At 38.7% G+C, this 18,514-nt stretch overlaps 1 protein-coding gene across 1 annotated transcript in view; it reads right to left on the bottom strand.

The window, feature by feature from the left end:
- The window catches only part of LOC101030681 (titin), a 271,305-nt gene that overhangs the window by 61,997 nt on the left and 190,794 nt on the right, over window positions 1-18,514 (bottom strand). The window contains 26 exon segments of the mRNA XM_074399411.1: window positions 24-2,990; window positions 3,082-3,375; window positions 3,461-3,760; window positions 3,862-4,143; window positions 4,258-4,566; window positions 4,657-4,959; window positions 5,052-5,351; window positions 5,444-5,725; window positions 5,827-6,129; window positions 6,978-7,280; window positions 8,989-9,270; window positions 9,359-9,509; window positions 10,251-10,399; window positions 10,499-10,813; window positions 10,902-11,201; window positions 11,310-11,606; window positions 12,597-12,914; window positions 13,008-13,307; window positions 13,401-13,530; window positions 13,627-13,659; window positions 13,743-13,891; window positions 14,020-14,328; window positions 15,632-16,061; window positions 16,464-16,654; window positions 16,743-17,051; window positions 17,170-17,469. Of these exon segments, the coding sequence (XP_074255512.1) occupies window positions 24-2,990; window positions 3,082-3,375; window positions 3,461-3,760; window positions 3,862-4,143; window positions 4,258-4,566; window positions 4,657-4,959; window positions 5,052-5,351; window positions 5,444-5,725; window positions 5,827-6,129; window positions 6,978-7,280; window positions 8,989-9,270; window positions 9,359-9,509; window positions 10,251-10,399; window positions 10,499-10,813; window positions 10,902-11,201; window positions 11,310-11,606; window positions 12,597-12,914; window positions 13,008-13,307; window positions 13,401-13,530; window positions 13,627-13,659; window positions 13,743-13,891; window positions 14,020-14,328; window positions 15,632-16,061; window positions 16,464-16,654; window positions 16,743-17,051; window positions 17,170-17,469 (9,606 nt within the window).

Raw genomic sequence — 18,514 nt, 5'->3', positions numbered from 1 at the left:
CAGAAAAAACAAGGACATCCTACCTATGGGATCTTTTGCCACCACTGGTCTTGATGGCAAGCTTGGTTCTCCAATTCCAATTTCATTTTCTGCCTTGACACGGAACTGATATTCATGGTCTGGGAGAAGGTTCTGTACTTTCATACGTCTCTCAGGGATTGCACTCTTGTTAACAGGGACCCATCGTGTTCCATGCTTTTCCTTTTTCTCCAAGAAGTATCCTGTTATAGACTTTCCACCATCATATTCAGGTGGATTCCAAACCACAGTCATCTCTTCTTTGCTTACTTTAGTGACTTCTGGGGGATCAGGGCGACCAGGTTTATCATACTTGGTTTTTGCTATGACTGGTTTACTTTCTGTTGGAGGCCCTGTGCCTATTTTATTTTCTGCACGGACTCTGAAAATGTATTCATTTCCTTCTATGAGACGTGTTACTGTAGTACCAGGCGTCAAGACAGTCGCAGAATAGGTAGACCAAACCATTCTCTTGGTCTCACATTTTTCTAGAATATAATTTTGGATTTCACAGCCGCCATCATCTTCTGGTGGATCCCAGCGAACAGTACACCTATCACTGGACACATCAACAATTTTCAGATTTCTCACAGGACCAGGCTTATCTAAAACGTTGACAGTGGCATAGGCCACAAAACTGCCAGCTGTGTTAGTTGCTGTAACTACATATTTACCACCATCACTTCGCTTTGCTTTAGTAAGAGAAAATTTAGAAGAATCAGCACTGGTATCAATCTTGACCCTTGGTGATCTTGTTAAGTCTGTAGCATCTTTGTCCTTGGTCCATGAAACTTCTGGGAATGGTTTGCCTCTAACCCCTGCCTCAAGCCTAATGGTGTCCCCTGCTTTGACAGTTAGGACCCCACTTAATTTCAGCTCAAGTACTGGTTTTTGCAAGTCCTCTTTCACAACAACTTCCTCTGTCTTCACCCAGTCACTTTCTCCACCTTCATTCTTTGTTTGCACTCTGAACTCATAAATCTGGTTTTCCACACACCTGTCAACCATGTAGTGAGTTTCTTTAATGCTTCCTTTGTGCACTCTTTCCCAGTCATCAGAGCCCTTCAGCCTTCTCTCAACATGATATGACAGATTTGGACTGCCGCCATCATAATCAGGCCTCCGCCATTTTAGGTAGACAAATGTCTTTCCTTTATCTGCAATGTGAAGGTTTTCAGGCTCACCTGGTCTGTCAATAGGGTTAATAGCCAGAATGGGAGTTTTTGTTTCAATGGTTGGCCCAACACCTACTTTATTCTCTGCACAAACTCTGAAATAGTATTCATTGTTGGCTAAAAGGTTGGCCTTGATTAATCGTTTAGTGACATCTGAAGCAACAATTGACCAGCCCTTCTGGTTTGGTTTGCGATATTCTACTATGAAGTTTGTTATTTCCGAGCCACCGTTATCTAGTGGATTTTCCCAAGAAATTGTACAGTTCTCTTTGGTTACATTGGTAACCTTCAAATTCTGGCAAGGCCCAGGTCTGTCAAGGACGTTAACGATGGCTGAACCTTGGGCATGCCCACTGCTGTTCTTAGCTGAGATGATGTACTTGCCATGATCAGCCCTAATGGCTTCTTTAATTTGCAACTCAACACGAGGTAGATCCTGAATAAGGTCCACCCGCTTTTCTCGGACCAATACTTTGCCTTCCTTAGTCCAAGTTATGTCTGGTTCAGGTCTGCCTTTGACTCGAGCTAGAATGCGGATAGTTTGGCCCACTCTCACGGTAATAACATCACGACAGGTAACATCAAGTTCTACTTCTGGGGGATGAAGGATATCTTTTGCAATCACAGATTCTGCTAGTTCTCTTGGTTCACCCTCTCCTACAATATTAGCTGCCTTTATACGGAATCTGTACTCATTTCCTTCAATTAGTCCAGGTACCCTAAAGGCACACTGCCTAATGAGTTCATCTTTATTAATCCTGCTCCATTGTGCTGTGCCAGGTTTCTGACATTCCACTACATATCCTAGAATGGGGCTACCACCATCACTGAGAGGCTTTGTCCACACTAAGTCAGCTGTTTCTCTGCTCTTGTCTTTCAGTTTAGGATTAATAGGTGGTCCAGGTGGTTTGATGGGCCGGCAAGCTTTTATTGGATCTGAACTTGGGGATGGATTGCTTAGTCCTGCAAGATTTTCAGCAAAAACTCTAAACTCATATGTATTTCCTTCATAGAGACCAGTCACTCTGAACTTCAGGTCAGCGATAGGTGTTTTGTTGACCCTCACCCATTTTCCAGTTATTTCACGACGTTCCACATAGTAGCCAGTTATTGGACTGCCACCATCAGATTTTGGCAGGGTCCAAGACACTGTTGCTGCATTTTCAGTAATGTCAGTAACCACTGGTTTACCAGGAGGAGATGGAGGACTAAATTTATGCTTAGCAACAGTGGGTATGGAGTCAAGGGGAGGACCAACACCCATCTTATTCTCTGCTCTAACTCGGAAAATGTATTCACAGCCTTTCTGCAGATGTGGGATTTTCAGCTTTGTCTTACTGCTTCCTGAAGAGACAACACCCCAAGTGTCTTTCCTTGTATCTTGTTTCTCAACAATATAATTTATCACAGGGGTTCCTCCATCATCCTTAGGTGGCTGCCATGAGATAGTCATGTGTTCAGGGGTAACATCCAGAATATTAATAGGACCCGTTGGTGGCCCAGGAACATCAAGAACAGTAAGATGTACGGCTACTGTTTTGCTACCAGCTGCATTGGAAACTGTGATTTGATATTCCCCAGTGTCTCTTCTTAAGCAATTCTTAATGGTAAGTACTGATGAGAAGTTGTCTGTTTCAACTGTGTAGTGCTCATCTGTTTTAATCTCACTCCCATCGGTTGTCCACTTTGCAGTAGGAACAGGCACACCTCTTATAATAGCAGGGAATCTGACTGTGGTTCCAGCCTTTACCACAAGACCTTCAATTAATTTCACATCTAGCTCCACGGATGGAGGCACTGAAAAGCAGACATGAAAAAATTAGATTTTGATCTTCACCTATATGAATAATTTTAAAAAATAGGATAATACTGCTAGTCCAAAAATTACCTAGTTTTTCTTGACATTCTATCGGGATAGTTGTGTCAGGGAGACCAAGACCCACAATATTTTCAGCTTTTACACGGAATCTATAGGTCTTTCCTTGTTGTAATCCGGTAACAACACACTCTAAGTTTGTCACAGTCTTAAATTTAATCCAGTCTTGGGTGCCTTCTTCTTGATATTCCACCAAATATCCAGTGATTGGAGAACCACCATCACGATCTGGCTTATTCCAGACAAGGGAGACTTCAGTCTTGTCAACATCTACATGATGCAGGTCCTTGGGTGGCCCTGGGGGATCTTTTCAAAGAAGAATTTATGATGAAAAAGGAATATTCTTAAAGACAGTCAAACAGTAGTCTTGTATTCAGAGAAAGCAACTTACGGAGAGGATCCAGAGCCTTGATGGGTTTCGGTGTTTCAACAAAAGGACCACGTCCATACTGGTTCTCTGCAGCTACTCTGAAGAGGTACTGGTTGCCTTCATTCAGATGTTTAGCCAAGTGACTCTTTTTCTTTGATGTAGCTGAGAGAGGTGACCACTGTGCGGTGGCAACATCTCTCCTCTCAACCACATAATTGGTAATAACCGAACCACCATCATCCAGTGGTTCTTTCCAAGTAAGGTAACAAGAATCTTTCCTAATTTCACTGACTTCCAGATCTCTAGGTGGCCCAGGTTTATCTAAAAAGTGTTAAATAACAGTTTCATAAGTAATTTTATCCAAATAAGAGCTCAAAATTATCAAAATTTATTTTTAATGGAATAAGTATTGAGATTCTTACCTAATACAAGTACTTTTACTGAGACAGTTTTTGAACCAGCTGGATTCTCCACTGTTAAAGAGTAAATTCCGCCGTCTTCATGGGCAGCATTACGAATTTCAAGCTTGCTACCAACTGGAGTCACATCAATTCTTGCTTTAGTTGGAGCCTCTCTGTCTTCTTTTTTCCAAGTTACTTTTGGGAATGGCACTCCTTTGATGACAGCACTAAGTCTTAGAGTATCACCAACCTTAATGTGTTGTTCTCTTGCCATGTTGGCATCAAGAATCAACTCAGGGGGTTCTAGAACAAAGAGAACAGAACGTTCGGATTTAATCCATAACACAGATTACAATTAAGTACATACAATCAGACACCTATTTTCCTTGCAAACACAGGTGAGAGCATTTTACTCACCAAGTCTGTCTTTTACTAGGACTGGCTCTGGAACATGAGCTGGGTCTGATTCACCAGCTTCATTGACTGCTAACACTCTGAACTTATAGGTTTGACCATCCCGAAGACCAGTGACTTTATATTTAGTTTCAGGACATGACTCAGGGGTGTGATTGGCTCTTCTCCACTCTTCATCTCCAACTTTCTGGTACTCAACAATATAACCCAGAATCTTGCTCCCACCATCATGACGTGGTGGCTGCCAAGTTAGATCAACTGAATTACATGTTGTATCTATTGCTTCAGGATTAACAGGTGGACTTGGTTTAGCTAAAAAAATAAAAGTAAGAAATGAATTAGAATATAGCTGAAAACAAAGTTAGATAATATGATAGTTGAATAAATGCGTTAACACTATACCAATTGGATCTTTAGCAAAGACTGGTTTGGATGGTGGACTTGGATCTCCAATGCCAATTTCGTTTTCTGCAGAAACCCGGAATTCATACTGACATCCTTCTAGAAGATCAGGAACCCTAAATTTAGTGTATGGATGAATAGGATCTTTGGTAACTCTAGCCCATCGTTTAGACATAGTTTCTCTCTTTTCCAGGATGTAGTTTGTGATGGGCTTTCCTCCATCGTGTGGCTTGTTCCAGGTTACTAATGCAGAGTCTTTGGTAACTTCTGTAACAACTGGCTGATCAGGTGCATCAGGAACCCCTAAAACCAATGTTGGAAGATGTGTTAGAAATTTATTTCTTCCTATTAGTTATATCAAGCATTGAATCACTAAAAAGAAACATAATGCATACTGAAACGATCTTTGGCTTTCATTGAATCAGACACCAGAGGATCACTTATTCCATACAGATTTTCAGCATGTATCCGGAAAATATAATCTTTTCCTTCCAGTAGTTTAGAAACTTTGCATGTTGTTTTAGGACTTGCAGATGTCACAGGCATCCAAACATCTTTACCCAGCTCCTTCTTCTCAATAATATAATTGGTAATTTCACTGCCTCCATCATCTAAAGGAGGCTTCCAAGAGATAACCATGTAATCTTTGGTCACTTCATCAAAAATAACTGGTCCTACTGGTGGTCCAGGACGGTCTGCAGAAAAAAAAAATCATGGCACTAAATGTTATTTCCATTTCTGCTTTTGAAGGACAGAAGATATATTCTTTCCACTAAATAATACTTACCAACAACATTAACTTGACAGAAACCTTTCCTAGAGCCTGTACTATTCTCCACAACCACACAGTATTTGCCGGAATCTGAACGTTTGGCCTTGATCTTCTCTAAAGCAAGTGTTGTTGGTGTAGTCTTTATTTGAGTGCGATCATCTTCCAGCACATCAGCTTCATCTTTGAACCAGGAAACCTTAGGCTTTGGTTTGCCTGAATAACGGCCAGTGAGGGCAAAAGCTTCACCAACTCGAATTATGAGCTTATCTCTGAAGTCGAGTTCAAGTGTTGGGGGTGCTAAAATTTATAATTATAAAGGCAAGTTATTTTTACTGATGTCCTATCACAAATCTACAAATATGCAAGTTTCTAAAGTATAAACTGTAGTAGACACATACCCAGCTCATCCTTGCAAGTGATTGGCTTGGTGCAAAATGATGGTTTGCCTTGTCCAACAATGTTGACGGCACTGACACGGTACTCGTAGGTATCACCTTCTTTTAAGCCTTTAACAGTGTATTTTCTGCTAAGCAAATTGTCATTTGTAACTTTGTGGAACTTCTCAGTTCCGATGAGCCGACTTTCTAGGACATAGTTAATAATTTCTGATCCTCCATCATACTTAGGAGGATTCCAAGTCAAAGTTACAGTATTTTTAGTAACTTCTTTGACTTCCAGGTCTTCAGGACGCTCTGGTACAGCTGCAAGTATAAGTATAGGAATTGTAGTAGAAACGAGTGTCACATTAAGAATGCAGTAGAATGTAGTGAATATTCCTTTTCTGAAGATTGCATTTAAACATTAAACTCTCTGCCCTCATAAATAGCAAAAGAGGTCTCATCATAAAACTATTAGCATTAACAAGGACACAACACAATCTAATTTCCTCACTTGACAGATGAGAAAGTAGAGGTTTTTGAGGCAAAATAATTTAGGAGAAGTCTTCAGAGTTGGTAGTTTTAGAGGTAGGAAAATAGTTCCGTTTCTATTTTTAATGCCATTAAGTGGGAAATTTAAAAAAATCTATGTAGCATAGATGAAAGAAATTTGATGAATGGACCAGGCATAGTGGCCCATGCCTGTAATACCAGCACTTCGGGAGGCCAAGGTTGGTGGATCACTCGAGGTCAGGAGTTTGAGACCAGGAGTTTTGAGATAGTAAAACCTTGTCTCTACTAAAAATGCAAAAATTAGCCAGGTATGGTGGTGCATGTCTGTGATCCCAGCTACTCAGGAGGCTGAGGTACAAGAATTGCTCAGTGGTGGAGGTTGCAGTGAGCCAAGATTACGACACTGTACTCCAGCCTGGGTGACAGAGTGAAACTGTCTTAAAAAAAAAAAAAAGAAATTCGATGAATTATACATATTTCTAAACTCTCTTTTATAATCACTGTCCAAATACACCAAATCAGATACTGAATAGTTGTGTAATAACTGCTTGTCAAATGAATGAAATGTATAGGATTTATACACATATTTTTTCACTGTAGTCTTGTACTAAGTGAGTAAAGAAGTGATTAAGCATAAAATTGTTTTTGATTGTACTTACTTATTGGCTCTCTAATAACAAGTGCCTCTGATGTCTCAACAAATGGACCCATGCCAATACTATTTTCAGCCGCAATTCGGAAAAAGTAGGCTTTTCCTTGAATGAGACCCTGGACAGTAGCATTTTGCCGGGTAACTGTATATGTCACTGGGGTCCACGCTCTGCGGTCAGATTCCCGCTTTTCAATGACATAATTGGTGATTGGAGAGCCTCCATCATCTTCTGGAGAAAACCATGTCAGTTTGCAGGAATCATTGGTTAGGTTGTGAGCTAGGAATGGTGTTCCAACAGGACCTGGAACATCTAGAAATAAGAAGAAAATATTTCAAGTTGTTTGCCTTCGATGAAATATAATGCTCATTTGTTTTTTTTAAAAGGAGACAACTATGTTGTTAGGAAGAAAGTAAAGTTTTGTGTTTACTAGTTTTGAGTTAGTTTTTTCCTCCTGCTATCTATTCAATACAAAAACAGTCCACTTTTTTTTTTCTTTTCTTCTTTTTTTTTTTTTTTAGATGGGGTCTCCCTCTGTCACCCAGGTTGGAGTACAGTGGCATGATCTCGGCTCACTGCAACCTCCACCTCCCAGGTTCAAGCGATTCTCTTGCCTCAGCCTTCTGAGTAGCTGGGACCACAGGTGTGCACCACCATGCCTGGCTAATTTTTGCGTTTTTAGTAGAGACAGAGTTTCACCATATTAGACAGGCTGGTCTTGAACTCATGACCTCAAGTGATCCACCCGCCTCAGCTTCCCAAGTGTGGGGATTAAAGGCGTGAGTCACCATACCCGGCCCCACATTTTTTAATGAAATAGGTTTGCAACAGTTATTGGTTACCATAGTTTTAGTGAGGCTAAAGGGAAAATAAAAATGCTTTTTAAAAGCAATTTGTGACTTGAACAGGAGGGAGCTTGGAGGCAAACATGAAAAGGGATACAGGAGGTGGGTAACAGTGGCATAGTCAGGTTTTATATCCAGTTTCCTCTCCAGGGAAAAAGGAGGGAGAGATGGTTTATTTATAGATGACCAGTGGATCAATGAGCAGCATAGGAGGCCCTAAATTACCGAATGATTTTGAATGGGTTGGAAATAATTAACATGGAAATATACCAGTTCTCAAATTAAGGTAATAGCCATTAGGCAAAAGAATTTTAGGTGCTCGAAACTAACCTGAAAGCTTGTGAAACTATTGCTTAATGAAATATTTTTCCTTATGCCATTCTTATATTAATTATATTCAACACAGAACTGGCAATTTTCACATGAAAACTGTGGCTGGAGTATTACTGTGAATGGAGTATTGTTTCGCCTAGAGACATACTTAGAAAGAGCTCTGAGTGGAAGGGCTTTATGTTCTGAGCAAATCAGTGGACTAAAGTCCCCAATGAAAGACATGAAAAAGCTTCATTGAGTTCAACTCTATATTCAGTAACTAGAAATGCAGGATTGAAAACCAACTATGATGCTTCTCTTTAGTTAGAATACTGAAACCCTTCAAAGGGGTTTTGCATTATTATGATGATTTAGTGATAGGGATAGAGTCTCATGATGTGAAATGGTCAACACTGGCAAACTGTTAAACATTCATGTACACTTGAAGGAAAGTTGCTTTTATGAAAACTATATAACAATATAATGGATGAGAGCAAGTTTTATAAAAAAAAAAACCACACATTTATTCTGGACCATGATTCAGAATGCATATTCATGGCCTTCTAGCAATTTAGAAATTGTATACATGCACTCTTTAGGTTCACTGGAGACATGGATGCATGTCTTCTCATTAGCATCTGTTTACTCAATTATACAGTTTATAATCTTAGACCCACCGCACAGAATATGCATAGAATAAAAAACAAAGGAGGAAATTTTTAAAAAGTTCTAATAATGGTCAATGTGATCATGGGTGATTTTTCTTATTTTCCAAAACATTTGTTACATAGCATACAACATAGCTTTGTGTAAATATAAGAACATTGGTTTAAACGTTGCACAGACAAATTGAAAGTATTTACCTAATACATCAACAATAATTGTCTTCTTTCTTTCTCCACCTTCATTTTTGGCAAGAAGAGAATAGACACCTTGATGGCTCCTCTGGCAGTTCTTAATGACCATGGATGAGCTAATGGCTGTGGTCTCAATGGTGGCTTCTTGAGGTAGGGCTCTTTCATTCATGTTCCAGGTGACAGTTGGAGGAGGCTTTCCAGACACATAGGCAATGATTCGGATCACCCCTCCAGCATGGACAACAATTCTATCTCGGACACTGGCATCTAGCTGAAGGTCAGGTAAAACTGGAAGCAATTGAAAATTACAAATATGATTTTCCCCTTCAATCTGAAACATAAATACTGATGACATAAAAGAAGGATTAATAATTACCAATTCTGTCCTTCATTTCAATGGCATCTGTGACCTCTCCAGGTTCTCCAATGCCAGCAATGTTGACTGCTCTAACTCTAAATTTGTAGAATGCTCCTTCCTTTAATCCTGTCACAACAAGCTTTGTTCCTCTCACTTCTTTATCTTTAGCCTGGGGGAAAATCGTAAACATTTTATAATTAGAATAGTTATTTGTAGCTTCTTGCTTTAACGGCTTCCTAAAGCATCACCAGCAGTTTATTTAACTGTTTACTCTGGGAAAATGTTGCTGGTTTAGGTTTTAGGGATCAGATATTACAGGCAACACTGAATGGAATGACTTGGCAGGAATTATGCTTTAAAATTACTGCCAAATGATTCAACCATTATTGATTCATTTTGCTCTCCAGGGTTTATGGCCAAAATATTAGTAATAACATGACTTAACATTTGATTAGATTTTGGACATAGTCGACTATGAGTTAAAATTATGCTATTTTTTTTTTGAGACGGAGTTTCGCTCTTGTTACCCAGGCTGGAGTGCAATGGCACTATCTCGGCTCACCGCAACCTCCGCCTCCTGGGTTCAGGCAATTCTCCTGCCTCAGCCTCCTGAGTAGCTGGGATTACAGGCACGCGCCGCCATGCCCAGCTAATGTTTTGTATTTTTAGTAGAGACGGGGTTTCACCATGTTGACCAGGATGGTCTCGATCTCTTGACCTCATGATCCACCCGCCTCGGCCTCCCAAAGTGCTGGGATTACAGGCTTGAGCCACTGTGCCCCGCCCAAAAATTATGCTATTTTCCTGATTTCTGAATCCAAAAGTAGAGACAGAAGTTAGTGGAACTGAGAGTAACTACAACAGTTTTAGTTTATTCATAGTTCATTTCCTTAGTGCCAAGTTTTATTACCTTTTCCCATTCTTCTTTTCCTTCTTCTTTATATTCAACAATGTATCCAGTTACTTTGGATCCACCATCTTTTAGTGGAGGAGACCACTCCAGATCTGCAGATGATTTAGTCCAGTCTGTCACTTTGGGAAATGGAGGGCCAGGAGGGGCTAGAAAGAACCAGTAGAGCATTAGCATTCTTGACTTTCCCATGGCACTTTTAGAAAATAAGATTAAAGAAAAAAAAGAGGAATGGTTTCAAGGCTTACCAATTGGATCTCTAGCAGTCGCTGGATCTGATGGCAGACTTGCTGGACCCACACCAGCTGCATTGATTGCATATACCCGGAATTGATAGTCAGAACCTTCAATAAGACCAGTCACTTTATAAGAAACACCCAAAGTCATGGCTTTGATAGGATCTCTGTTAACTCTCTTCCATCTCTTTGAAGTGGTGTCTTTCATTTCCAGCCAGTACCCTGTCACGGGAGAGCCTCCATCATATTCTGGCTCTTCCCAGTTGACAGTCATGGAGTTACGAGTCACGCTGCTAACTGTTGGTTTATCTGGTGCTCCAGGGACAGCTGTGAAAAAAATCATATTGAGTATAAGAAGTTAAAAAAAAAAAGCAAGTAAAAGTGACTTTGTATGTGAAAATGCTGTCCTACTTACAGAAGAGGTTTCTTGCCGTTTCTGGTTCACTGTCAAGGGGTTCTCCAATGCCATATTTATTTTGGGCCATGATTCGGAATACATATTCATGGCCTTCTAGCAATTTGGGAATCGTGTACATGCACTCTTTAGGTTCACTGGAAACATGGACCCAGGTCTTCCTGTTAGCTTCTCTTTTCTCGATTACATAGTTTGTAATCTTGGACCCACCATCATCTTTAGGTGGAAGCCAAGATAGTGTCATTTGCTCTGCTGAAATAGATTCAAATTTTATAGGTCCCACTGGAGGGCCAGGACGACCTAAAATGGTTTAAAGAAAGAATACTTTATCAGCCAGATGATTTTAAATCCAAATGCTATTTATACATGGAACAACAAGTAGTTTTAACCAAACCATGCAGTCTTTACCCAGGACATTCAGTCTCATCTCCTTTGATGCAGTTCCCAGATTATTTACAGCTGTGATGGTATATAAGCCAGTGTCACTCCTGCGAGACTGTGGAATAACTAAAGTGCAAGTATCATCCACCACCAGTTTGTTGACATGGGTGTCATAGAGAACAGGTTCTTTGTTATCAGGCTTCTTTGGAGGAGCTTTAAACCAGGTTAGTGTTGGGAATGGCACACCTTTAATTTTGGCCACAATGCTAACATCAGTTCCTTCTTCCACCTCCATGAATTCTTTCAGATCAATTGATGGTGGGCCTAGATTATTAAAAAAAAAGTTGTCATTAGGAGCAAAAAGCACTGAAGGATAGAAAGTAGAATTCACAGTGACTATAAATCTGTTTGGATCCACTGTAGTGAGACTTTGTAGCTCAGCCCAATATAAAGAATAGCCTTTAACATTATTACACTAGTTTGGGGAGCAGGTACATGAGGACAGCATCCTTTATTGGATCTACATGTGGCTATATATCAATGCTTGCCTCTTTATTTGGTATCATTATGCATGTAATGATGAGTATTATTATAGTATCTTATCCTGACAAAACGGAAGAGAGACTATTGTAGTAGGAGAGTATTATGAGATATTCTCTTTAACATTTATGCAGAATTATGAAGGGACCCATAAGAAGGTAAATTCTCTTTTAAGAAATACAACTGTTAATAAAAGGAAAGCAATTTTCCATTTTGCACAATTGAAGGATGGAAATACGCAAAGAGGGTAGTGACTACAGTTTTTTTTTACACTTAGATGAGAGAATAAACAAATACACAACAGTAGTTATGGTAATTATCAGAGGAAGAATTATTGCCATATTTGTATATATATTTTATCTATTGAAATAGATATATCTTTTCTCATATAGACAAATAGAAACTTGATTGTGAAGATAAATGGATATCAGCAGTTGCTAAGCAAATGACGAGTTACTTTCTGCCCCTTTTGAGGAGCATGCAGAGAAATTGCTTTAACCTCTGATAAAAAAAAACAGCCTTCCATGGAGAAAATTATAGCAGGGAAATTACAGACATAATTTCCTTTAAATAGGGAAAAGGTAACAGGTAAGGGAATGTGAAAGTTCTGTGGAAATCGAGGGAATCAGTAATTGAGTAACATGTCCATGTCGACATTCAAGCCACGGTAGCTTCCCTAGGTACAGATATATCTCTTTTAATTTTGAACTATTATTAAACACCCAGGACAGCAGCCGTAAGGAGGACATTCTTTGTCAATATATTGGCACTTACATGTCTGGTCTTTGACAGTCACGGGGCCAACAGTGGCTGAAGGCTTGCTGACTCCGGCAGCATTGACAGCTTTGACTCGGAATTCATATTCGCCACCCTCTACTAGGTCTTCAACAGTAAATTGCAGTTCTTCCACATCACGCTTATTGCACTGTCTCCAGGCTTCTTTCTTTGTCCCAGTAGGGTCCCATGCAAGGCACTCAACAATATAGTGGGTAACAGGGGAGCCCCCATCATTCTTTGGGGGTTTCCATGACAGATGTACTGTGTTCTTTGTGATGAGGCCGATCTTGAGTTTAATAGGAGGATCAGGAGGATCTTTAAAAATAGTTAAAAGAAGTATTAAGCATTATTTATAATAATATACTTCAATTTTGAGAAGATATTTTAAATTTAGGTTTTAAAGCTTACATATCGGATCTCTGGCAGTGGTCCTCTGAATGGTTTCCACAGGTGGGCCAATACCAAAACGGTTTTCTGCTCGCACACGGAAGAAATATTCCTGTTCAGAGAGGAGATCAGGCACTACAAATGTGGTGCTTCCACAGTTTGGATTGACTTTGGTCCAGGCTTTTCCATCAATCGTCCTCTTCTCGATAACATAGCCTTTGATCCTGTCTCCTCCATCATCGTCTGGCATCTTCCATGAAAGTCTGCAACTACCCCTTGTGATATCACTGACTTTCAGATCTTTGGGTGGGCCTGGCACATCTATTGGATGCAAATCACAATATAAGCAACGTTCCTTAAATACTTGAAAATAATTTGTTTTTATTGTGTAGCAAATTTCAAAGTCTTTCTTACCCATGACTTTAACTCTGCAATTTGCAGTCTTTTGTCCTGCTTTATTCTTGGCTGTGATGCTGTATTTGCCTGTATGAGATCGTTTACACTCTGGAATAACAATTACTGAGGAGTTTTCAGCAGTCTCCAGCTATACAAAGAAAATAGTAGTCATACATTGAAAGAAACCATAGCAGGATTAAAGTCAATCATATTTTGAATTATTTTAATTATTATTATTTTTTACCTGTGCATCTTCAGGTATATCATGAACGCCATCCTATTAGAAAAGGAGATAGCTGTAGTATAAATACTCCTTATAGCGATTCAGAGGGAAATATAGGAGAATGGTTATTTTCTTACCTTCATTGCTTTCTTTGCTTTTCCATCAAATTCCCAAGATGATTTTGGTGTTGGGCGTCCCTTGATGACAGCAGGAATCCTAATCTGTGAGCCAGCTTTACAAACCAGACAGTCCTGTGCTCCAATGTCAATGAAAACTTCTGGTTCCTCTGTAATACCACGTATAATGTAACAGGATTTAGCTCATATTTGTCAAAAAGTAATTGAAATATCTTCAGTAAATTAATCAATTTCATACTAAGATCAAAAGAGGAATACATAAACTAAGTACTAGTACCTTGAATATCAGTGGCAGGGATCTCCCCAGTTGTATCACTTGGTTCAGATTCACCAGCTTCATTGACAGCTTTCACTCTGAATCTGTACTTCCTGAGTTCTTTCAGATTAGGCACCACACATTCACAGGTAGTTATAAGTTTGTCTGGTTCATTTACTTTTTTCCAGTCAGTAGTGCCTTCTTCTTGCATTTCTACAATGTATCCTTTGATTGGACTGCCACCATCTTTGGCTGGAGGTTTCCATCCTAGTGAGATGCTTGACTTTGTTTTATCTTTAACTTCTGGGCAAGAAGGTGGCCCAGGTGGAACTAATAAGAAAAGAAAAAAAACTTCATCAAATTTTGAAGCTGATGAAATGCTAGAATCTTTTACTATACATGATCATATATTATTTTTAATCTATCAAAATATTACAATAGAAATGCTAAAAGGAAACAGTTACCTTCTAGAGGTGAGAAATAAAGGAAATGATCTATCTTCCTTTGGCATTAATACAAAAACAGAGACAGCAAACAACTAACTGGGAATAGACAGACTACTTCCTATCGTGTTAGATTTACATTCTATTTACACATTGGTAAAAAACGACTTTACTTTTGAGATCCCGTTGAAGAAATTCTACAATAGCCTTTGCCGAAAACATGATTTAAATTTAATTTACCACAATATGAAAATCTAAAAATGATTCCATCAATAGCAAGTAAACCTTTGAACACAAACTAATCTTAATGTCCTTTAGGGGCAGGATCAGTGTCTACAATAATCACATAACACTCCTTTACCTTTCTGAAAGTGCTTTACAATTACAGAAATCCTTTTATTACACTTGTCTTTTTAATCTTAACTTTCCTCCCTCCAGTAGTTAATATAGATCCTTGTACAAAGCACATGTTCAATACTAGTTTGCAAATGAATGAATGACTGCCTCATTATATATGTATATATATGTGTATATCCTCATTATATATGTATATATTCTTCACATAGCACTCATTTAATATTTTCTTTTTAACAAATAATTGCATTTTTCTTCTATAGAGAATCTAATCAGATATATAGCAAATAGGATGAATTATTAAGGCCACAGTATTTTTAAATTTTTGAACTAATCTGCTCATAGATGTTTTAGAAGAATTTTCCCTCTTTTATTTGACCTCACAGACTATGCCTGAGATTCCTAAATCTTTGTTCCATATTATTATTGAAAAGCTAACAACATTGTGCTTTTTGTTGAATTCCTACTCGATGGTCTGATTAGTGGGAGAGATGATTTCCTCAATATGTAATGAGATAGAAATTTATTTAAAGTATCAGAAGAGATAGGAGTTTATATTCCATGTCCTTATTACTGTGATATCTCATAAAATATTTGGTTTAATCCAAGAGTTTATAAACAGTATGATTTTATGTATGTGTAGGTATATATTTGTGCATATATATATATATCCATATACATATATATTTCTTATAGTCTATGTGAATATGAACCTTTTTAATTTTAGTAAATAAAATAATTTGACACAGAAAAATGTAAGAAATTTAAGAGCAGAATTATCCATTTAGTGACTTTGTCTTTTGGAAATGAGTCCCCAGAAATGGAAGCATACTTACATATGGGATCTCCTGCAACCTCTGGATCTGATGGTTCACTGGGAGGACCAATTCCTGCAGCATTTATTGCCATGGCTCTGAACTGGTATTTAACGCCTTCAATCAGACGAGGAACATTAAATTCCACGCCTTTCAATCCTACTTTGGTTACTGGTGCTCGGCTAACACGTGACCAATAAGCACCTCCCTCCTCTCTTTTCTCTAGCCAGTAGCCAGTAATTGGAGAGCCACCATTGTCCAAAGGAGGAGTCCAGCTCACTAGCATTGATCCTTTGGTGCGTGACAAAACTTTTGGTTTTCCTGGAGGTCCAGGAAGGCGATAAGGATCTTGAATGACTACTTTATCTGATTTGCACTCATCACTGATTCCATATTTATTCACTGCCCTGACTCGGAACTCATACTGGCCATTGGGGATAAGTTTCCAGATCTAGAAATTAGAAAAATAGACATTTATTGAAGAGAATATACTTATGTTGATTTTCACTCATTTAAAAATTCAGCTTATTTTGGGAAGGATAACTATAAAAAGAAATAAATACATAGACCCAAAACATGGGAAAACAGAGAAAAGGAGAAAACTTTTTAAAAATAAGAATATGTATATGTATTGTACCTGATAGTGGATCTCAACTAAAAAATTATCTGTGTATCAAACACTATTTACTAAGGAGCCTTATGTGTGTGGTGCTAAACACTGCAATAACAAAAATAACAGCTTATTGTGTGTGGTTTTGAGTTTAATTATCAAATTCCAAGGTTATACTAAAATGGCATCAAATCAGAGTCATGTACTTTTAATGTGTTTAAGAAAATATGTAGAAGAGTTTACCCCGTATCTTTTCTCTACAGCAGTGTTGGTGACTTCCTCCCATTCTGTTTTCTTCCTACTTGCATCACGTTTGTCAATTATATAATGAGTGATTTCACTGCCACCATTATCAAGGGGGGCATCCCATGTCAAGTAGCAAGATTCAGCCTTAATGTCAGTAACAGCAAGATTTCTTGGTGGAGATGGGCGGTCTGAAAAGGAATCAAGAGAGGATATTGAGAAGGCAATTCTTAAGCAGACACTGGATGCCTTTTTAGTGTAAGAAAGCAAGTCACTTACCATATACTTCAACGTGAACGTTTCGGAACACTGAGCCAAGGCGATTGGAAGCAGTAACTGTATAAGTGCCTTTGTCCTCCCGGACTGCTTTGGGAATGCTAAGCTCAGTTTTTGCCTCACTTCGGGATACTTCTTCCTTGGTTATCTGAAGTGCATCAGTGGGTTTTTCAATTACAGTTTCATTCTTGGACCATTCAATCTTAGGCATTGGAAGGCCTGTCACATCTGCAGGGATGTGAACAGGCTCTCCTGCCTTAACTTTGATAGTGTCTCCTCGAACACTCAGACGCAACTTAATAGTTGGAGGCACTGCAAAGAGAAGAGAAAGATTAAAAAAATAGCAAAGTCATAAGGACGTTTTTCAACTTATGGGATAAAGGTACACTGTAAAATGCATTAAAATTATTATTATATTCAGATTTCACACCTTCATCATCTTGTATGACTACATTCAGAGGCAGAGATGGTTCACTTTCACCGATTTCATTGACAGCTTTGACACGGAACTCATACATTTGGTGTTCATCAAGATTTTCAACCAGAAAAGATGTGGTTGGGCAGAGTCGCTTATTAACTCTTTCGAAGTCAGGTTTGTCATGACGCCGTTTTTCAATGATATATCCTTGAATGGGACTGCCACCATCACTGCGGGGCTCTTTCCAGTCAAGGGTGATAGTGGACTTTGTCCTTTCTGTGTACGTGAGCCTCTCAGGAGATGTTGGAGGACCTTTAGCCAGAGGCAAGTGAAAATGATTAGCATGAGATAAATATTCATGTAAGAAATAATATTTCACTTCAACTTAATTATGTGGAAAATAGCCCTCTGTTTGGCATAACCTTACATCTATGTTTAAAATCTTTCCTAAAACTTGTCAGTTGTCAAAATTATAGACATTCATATAGACGGAATTTTTCTTGGCAAACTTTTCATCAAGATTATAGATGAAAAAGAAATCAAGGTCACGTTTGCTTTTTTATATTTAATATTTTAGATTGTTTATCTTTGTAACTGGGGATGCTTCTAATTCTAATGAACTAGGAAAGTAAGTTTGTGAAGTTTTGCTTTGAAAGACCAGCTGAGAGCAAAGTTTTTCTTCTTTTATTAATGGATAGTGGATATGTCTACTGAACACACTTTGAGTCATGTTGTCTCATGTGTGGGTTCAAAATATGGTGAAAAGAGAATGTATATAATGCTGCTGAAGTTTTCTTTCCTGAAGGGTCAAACTAAGAGTTAAGCTTTCAGTGGTAAAACTAGAACCAATCCATACTTGTTGACTATTACTGCAACCAGAAGCAGTGGAAGCCCAGCTCTGTTCTGGCACCTCTGGCACAGCCTGTGGTATATTGGATATTCATAGCTGAGCTGCTATAATAGTGGTATAGGATGCAATGTATTTTTTTTTTCAGGGGGTGGTGGTGAAGGAATAACTTCTTCCTTCTCTTGAGGAATGAGTCTTCTTTAAAGGCTTTGCTTTCTTAGGTGGGATGTCAGTGTGCATTACTGTGTATGCAATTTTAGTGTTTTGTATTGATTTTTAGGAGATTCCCTCTGGTTGGTTTCTGTTCTTTGGAGGCTCTTTCTGGTTTCAGGCCTCCCTATCCTTCCAGTATGGGGACTTTTTGAATACAGAGGAAGACTAAGGCATTTATCCTCAGAGAGTTGTCTAATCTTTTAGAAAAACATTGAACTCTCTTTAACTACTAGGTTAGTAAATTTTAAAAACCGACTTCCAATGTGTTCTACTGGAGAGATTTAATACTTCTAAACT

The sequence above is a fragment of the Saimiri boliviensis genome, chromosome 5 (assembly GCF_048565385.1).
Source record: "Saimiri boliviensis isolate mSaiBol1 chromosome 5, mSaiBol1.pri, whole genome shotgun sequence".
NCBI lineage: Eukaryota > Metazoa > Chordata > Mammalia > Primates > Cebidae > Saimiri > Saimiri boliviensis.
This window is presented reverse-complemented; position numbering and strand designations above follow the sequence as displayed.